Source organism: Gobio gobio (genome assembly GCF_949357685.1).
Source record: "Gobio gobio genome assembly, chromosome: 1".
In the NCBI taxonomy this organism is placed as follows: domain Eukaryota; kingdom Metazoa; phylum Chordata; class Actinopteri; order Cypriniformes; family Gobionidae; genus Gobio; species Gobio gobio.
In genome coordinates, this window is record NC_137097.1 from 16043098 (window position 1) to 16050358 (window position 7261).

At 39.2% G+C, this 7261-nt stretch overlaps 1 protein-coding gene across 1 annotated transcript; it reads right to left on the reverse strand.

Annotated features, from left to right (window-relative positions):
• Positions 1-3029: 3029 nt before the first annotated feature.
• Positions 3030-4406, reverse strand: LOC307135608 (uncharacterized protein; the record flags this gene model as incomplete). The annotated part of the gene is made up of 3 exons (XM_079832183.1): positions 3030-3412; positions 3759-3914; positions 4016-4406. The coding sequence occupies 3 exons, from the start codon at positions 4404-4406 to the stop codon at positions 3030-3032; spliced, it is 930 nt and encodes a 309-aa protein (XP_079688309.1).
• Between the last annotated feature and the right edge of the window lie 2855 nt (positions 4407-7261).

Genomic DNA, 7261 nt, shown 5'->3' on the forward strand with positions numbered 1-7261 from the left:
AATTTTCCAGCAACAGGCCTCCTCTGTGCTTTCAGTCGGCATGTCATTCTTGCCACCACGACAAACTCGGAGGTACTGGATGAGAGTACGAAGTAAGGACTGGTGGGAGAGAGTTGTTTTAATGGAATTTGATGACGCCGAATGGAAAGAGAATTTTCGCATGTCCCGGAGAACATTTGTAAAAATATGTTCCGTGATGGAGGGTGTCATGAGTCCACAGGTGGTCACTGTGCGTGCGCCTGTTCCCTTGGAGATGCGGGTTGCAGTGGTCCTGTATCGTCTCGGTAGCTGCGGGGAATACCGAGTAATAGCAAATCAATTTGGCCTGCACAAATGCACGGTCAAAAAGTTTGTGTACATGTTTTGCAAAGGAATGGTATCCTACGCAAAAAATGTCATCCAGGTTCCTAGTCTGGAGGAGGCAAATGCAATTGCTTACCGATTCGAAATGGAACATCACATTCCCCAAATAATCGGATGCGTTGACGGGACGCACATTCCCATACTACCACCCAAAGATGGATATAGGGACTTTGTTAATCGCAAAGGGTGGCCCTCATACGTGCTGCAAGCAGTCGTGGATGAACGATATTGGTAAGTAGCCAAAAATACGTTAATTTACCTGAATTAGCCCACATTAATATTGCCTTTATTGTATAGCGTGTATTTATGCATTTGTTGTTTAATTCTTTTTTTACTGGTGTCTGTCCTAGAGCCCTGCATTTCTGCCCAAGTTATTCTGCATTATCGTTCTCATAATGCGGTCTTTGATGTTGAAATGATCTGATGAATACAATGCTCATATCTTTTGCTTTCGTTGACATGAACTCCGTTAAGTGTGCATATAGCGCGGGAATTAAAGATCGGATTTATATTCATTTCGCGGAGAGGTGTAAGGTAAGACAATCAGCATGTTTTATTTTTATTTGTTTCGTGTAGCCCGTTTCGTTAGCGCGCGCCGTTGCGATTTGCCTGCCTCATCTTGTCGAAAATCCCTTTTTACTGTGATGGTGGTGATAGTAGGCTAAACGTTTAAACGATGCTTTAAGTGTTTTATATGGATTTTATAAGCAAGACAAGTCAAATGTTGATTTCAGAGGCTAAAGTGTTGGGTTAAGTCACTGTCGGCCGCTGGCCGCTTGAAAGCAAAAACTTTAATTAAACAAACAAAAAAATGCTTCAAACATTTTTCTAAATTAACTTAATAAAGAAATGAAACGAAATATAGCCTAACTACTTTGACAAGTGTTGATTTGACAGGCTAAAGTGTTGGGTTAAGTCACTGTCAGCCGCTGGCCGCTTGGTCGTCACTTTAAAAAGCAAAAACTTTAACAAACAAAAAAATGCTTCAAACTTTTTTCTAAATTAACTTAATAAAGAAACGAAACGAAATATAGCCTAACTACTTTGACAAGTGTTTATTTGACAGGCTAAAGCGTTGGGTGAACTCACTGTCGGCCGCTTGGTCATCACCCTAAAGAACAAAAACTTTAATCTAACAAACAACAAAATGCTTCTAACATTTTTCTGAATCAACTTAATAAAGAAACAAAACGAAATATAACTACTTTGACATTAAAAACAAAACTGAACTATTTTAATGGCTGCAACTAATGTGTAATATAGGGAGGATCTCCAGGCCATGCAGGGCTCTAGTCTGTCCTTTCAGATGTTCCATTTTATGTATTTATTTGCCATGTGAAGTGTTTTGACACATTTGTATTTACTTTAAATTGTTTACTTTTCATTTGGACTTATACATTTATATCAGCCTACATGAAACCTAATTTGAAGTGTACGCTTATCTGCTAATATGACCAATAAACTCAGTATCAGCTGTCCTTCTGTAATGATGACGTTCATTTTTTTCCTTTTGTATCTAGCTTTTGGAGTGTCAATTGCCAAGTTCCTGGAAGCGCGCATGATGCCAATGTACTGCGGCAATCACAGCTGTTCAAAAAGTCCCATCTACTCCCCAGGGTAATTTTTTTCCCCATGGTCTTTTCTGGTAATTTTTGCACACATTAGTGACACTAATAACTTTATGTTGTTGTATGACCTTTAGGGAGTGAGGGTGATTGAGGGGAAACCTGTGCGTTTCTTTCTCCTCGGAGATCCAGCTTATCCACTCATGGACTGGCTGATGAAGTGTTACCCACAGTCTCCAGGCCTAACCCCAGAAAAAGAGTCGTTCAATGTTCACCTCAGCTCAGCAAGAACAACGGTGGAGATTGCTTTTGGGAGGCTGAAGTCTAGGTGGAGGGTGCTCCTGAAACGCAGTGATTTTCACTTCACCTTCTCACCTTGCATGATTACAACATGTTGTGCATTGCACAATTTCTGTGAACGGGAAAAAGAGCAGGTCCCCCAATGCTGGTTGGAGGATGCAACAGTTATGGAGAGAGCCTTACCCCAGCCCCACAGTGCACCACAGAACCACACTCCCAGTGCAGATGCTGATGTCATGAGAGATGCATTATCAGCATACATGGCAGCAAACTTTCCCCTTCGCCGCAGTATACATTAGGCACAAGTGGTTAACTTTTAGTGTGCTTGCTTTATAGGAATATGGCAATTCACTTACTATTTGTTCAACAATGTTATGTTCAGTGTCTGAAGTTAACTGCATTCAAGAAAGTTATTTTAATGTGAAGTATTTATTTAAATATTTTGTGTTAAGTAATTCATCATAGAAAGAAACACCATTTCATTGGGTTTTGTATGCTTTAAATCCAGAAACACTGCACACAAAAAAGGAAGCTACAAAGTACAATAAAAAAGGACCTCTTAAAGTTCTGGTCAATATTACTTTATACAAAATAGAGGTTTAAATAAAATATTATAATAAAAAAAAAAGAGAAGTATCACTTTAAGCAATTTCATATAACAAAAGACAAGACACATTTTTTTCCTGTAACAGGCAAATAAGAGGTTGGCAAATTTTCAAACATATCTAAACTCAAGCCAATTCAGGCACTCACGAAATATTTTGCATAAGGAGGTTTTCTGCTAACCAAATGGCAGGCTGCTCACAGGTGCGTATATGATCGAGCATAGTTAATTGCTTCTTCCGACCCATGTTCAGCAGTGGATGTGTTTGACACAGTAGATCCATGCATGGGACAGTTAGATGGCTGTGCGTGATACCCTTGAAAGTGCGGGGGGTGTAGCGAAGGAGCTGCAAACATTGGCTGTGGCTGTGTGCTTCGGAATCCCTCAACAAGTATTGACATTATGCGCTCGGTGGAGCGGGCATTGCTCTCCATTAAAGCATTTAGGAGTCTCTCCTCTCTTTGTTCGGATTGTTGAATTTGGTCTTGAACCCATTCATTCTGTTGCCTCATCATCTGCACCATGAACTGCTGATGCTGAGAAATCACAGTGCATCTTGCAGACTTTCTTCGAGAGTTACCTAGACAATACATTTCCATAAAAAAAAAAGAACAGAAATTTCAGATGACGTGACAGGCTTTAATAATCTAAAAGTCTTTGAAAAGAAAAAAAAAAATACATTATGCATATTTTAAATATTTGGACCAATATGTTCCACATATATATCTAGCCTATATAGATAACAACTGCAGAACAACATGATGGACATGTTTGTAATCAAACCAATACATGCCTACAACGAGTGATAGCTACTTAAATTAAATATATAGGCCTATCAATCATATTTAAATCCAGTTTACGACTTTCCTTGCTTTTGCGAGTTTTGACTTATAACTGAAATAACATTTACATTACAATCATGTCACCTTTTGTCCTGGGTGCATCAACATCTGGTGTGGTGGCTGAAAAGCTTTCCTCTTGAGTACCGTTAACAGACGTATCAACTGATGCGTCTTCATCTCGATCCTCATCCATTACCTCCGGGCGAGCTGGAGAACTCACATCATTTCCAGTGATACTCTCTATGTGGCAAAGTAAATACATAAAATGAGCAATATATAGAGTCTTTACTATAACCTACTAGTTAACTAATAGCAGAAAAAAAATAGAAAAACATACTTACCATCAATTGCATTCGACTGTTCCGCCGCTTCGTTGTCCCCGTCAAACCCAATGTCCACTCCATTTTCGGATACGTTAGACAAAGGTCGATGGCCGAGTATGTCGTGCATAGTATCCAAATATGGGAAAGATGAAGGATTGGAACCGCTGGTATTATTCTGTTTTTTCGCCCGATAGTAGGTACTTTTTAGGATTTTCCAGCGGGTGCGAACTTGTTCAGGCGAACGTATGTAACTTTCCTCCCCCATTCGTTCTGCGACTGTTTTAAATATGTCGCCATTCCTGTTCTTACGGCCATCAAGGCACTTCATAATATCCATTTCGTTCAGAATTCGTAACATTAACATCGTTTCCCCCTCGGACCAAAAATGTGCCTTCTTGCTTGAAGCCATGCTTCTCTTGTTTGCCGTCAAACGGTTGACCACTGAGTGTGTGTGTCCTGTCGCAAAATGCGGCGAAAAATCCAAACGACGTTAATAGTTAGATTAAGGTGTGTACATGTCTACAATGCACTTCGATAATGCGACTAAAATAGGCATACTCCACATGTCTTAATTCGATTTTTGTTTAATTCGAGTATGGCTTTAATCGGATTAAGGTAATTAGAAATCGCTGTTTACATGGTAGTTTCTTAATCAGAGTATGGTCTTAATCAGATTAATATCGGAGTATTGTTGTCCATGTAAACGTACTGACTGTTTCTTCCTTCCTACTGTCATTGCTGTTGTAACGTTACAAGTTTAATTGAATTATTTCTTTCAAAATAGCCACCTAGCACAGTTACAGCTAAGGGAGGTAGACACCATACTGTTCAACAGGTAGTAGAAACGATATGAAATTAACCTGTTATATATCTATATTTTTCTGAATGGGAGCGGCTGATGGTCATAATTCATATTAAAGTTATCGACTCATTTTTTAATTTCATTACTCCTGACACAAATTAAAGGGATACTCCACTTTAAAGTTAAAATTCTGTCATCCTATACTCACCCTCATGTTGTTTCAAACCTTTATGAATTTCTTTCTTCTGCTGAACAGGAAGGAATATATTTAGAAGAATATCAGTAACCAGACAGTTTCTGGTCTCATTGACTTCCATAGTAGGAAAAAAAATATACTATGGAAGTCAATGAGACCAGAAACTGTATGGTTTTTTAATTTTAACTTTAAAGTGGAGTATCCCTTTAAGAAATAAGTTTCTCAGAATACAATAGTGGTCAAATACTGAAAGTTGAGTCTTATATAATGATGTATAGTTTGTCAAGGTATAATATTCAATCTGATAGTAACTTTGAACTAAATACATAAAAACGCTTCAGTGCGACGGCGCTGGCAAAGGTTAACAGGTTAAGAAAAATGGGTAACAAAACAATCCACTTAATACAACAGAAAATATCACTCTAATCACCCTTTTGCTAATGAAAAAAAAATATATAAACAAAGTCGTAACAGTAAAAATGTTTGCTAAAATAAAACATTTACTTACTTTCACATGTTTCATTAAGTCCTCGGCTGTTGCATGCCCCATGAACTGGGATCCCAGGTATCTTGACTGCACCTGCCCGCCCTCCCAAAAACGTATGTGCAGGTCCAGCTGTTTCATTTTGGTGGTGCGATTCAGACTTTCGTCGAACATCAGCAAGAACGGTCCCGTGATTTTGGAAATTAGTCCTCTTTTTATAAAATCCGCTATTCCAAAGCGCGTAATGTAGGACGTTTTATCTTTCCCGCACCTGAAGGATTTAGCGATCTCAGAGTCCGGAAACATCGTTTGAAACAATTCCCCAATTTCCACATTCGCACTGGAGGACTGATGTCTAGTCACCGTGTGGAGAACCCAGAGCACCTCCGCTTTTAGTGTTGGCTCTGATCCAAAAGCGACACGGAGGTCGATTGCGGGAGTTGCGGAGCTACTGTGTGGGCCTCGCCTAGCCAGTGTAGAAGTAGTGCTGGAGCCGTCAGATACTTGCAAGAACTGGCTGATAGCTGTCGTTTGCTGGAGACCCTTCACAGCAGTTAGATGTTTATCACTTTTTGCATGAGACTCCAGCGCCCGTACACCCAACGTTCCCAATTTAATTGCTTTCTTGCATAAGATGCAGTAGGCTTCAAATACATTGTTTGCAACTGACTTTAACCAAGCACTAAATTCAGATTTTTCAAGCCAAGTATCACTAAACTTGCACTTCCCCATAGCTGAATAAAATCCGTTTTACATCTGTCTGTGGTATCCAAGAGACTCGCGCCAATAACATGAAAGCTCAAAGCTGATTGGTTGTTGCATATTGGTCTATTTTGTATTCGTAATACAGCCAATTATATTTGGACTAGCGAAATAAGGAACTACAACACCACGGAGCGCAACTCCAAACACTGCATGAAAACACTGAAATCCGGCACTATCCGGGCATGGTATACTCCTGTGTAATTTGATGTTTACCGGATGTATGTGGGAAAAAGCGGATCAGAGTAACACGGAACAGTATATTTCCAGAAAAACCCGGAAACCTCACGTATGCGGACGTATACAGGAATCCGTGAAATTTCACGGACATATACAGCTGAAACACTGCTGGGTGTGCTAGGACTGAAGACTGTTAGGTGTGAAGAAGACCTTTCATATGTTAATGACTGACACTTGTGCTGGCTGTTCTCAGAGGGAGGGGGGGCAGGGAGGACCTCAGGATTGAGAATTATCTCTGGTCTACTGTAGGCTACAGCAAACAAGCTTTTTACACAGAAAAAATTATTCTTAAGGCCCTGAAACACTAAACTGAACTAGTAATGACTAAAGCTGACTGTGGGGTTGGTTCACGTTGCCTGGGTCTGAGCCAAACCATCAGAATGGTGTGTCAGGGCCTTAAAACCACTGCATGAAAAGAGTCTCTAAATCAAATATTTTTTATAAAAACAGTACAAAATAAAAACCCTGTCTGAACATATACGTTCACAAAAAAATCTGAATGTGTAATGAAATAAACAAAGAAATGTAATGGAATTAACAAAGGATAATTAACCAAACATTTTAGACTATCCCCAAACAATTTTTGCAAAGTTTTACAAATTGTAGGCAATAATAGAATTAAATAAAAAGGAGATGAAATGTGGAAAATGAAAAAGTTTGTTTTAAAAACACCAAAAACTGATATGCTCAAAATAAAAATATGGAATAAAAAAGAGCAGGGATTCACTTGCTCAAGAAACACAGAAACACAAGCAGATCTTTCAGCTCTGCAACTATTAA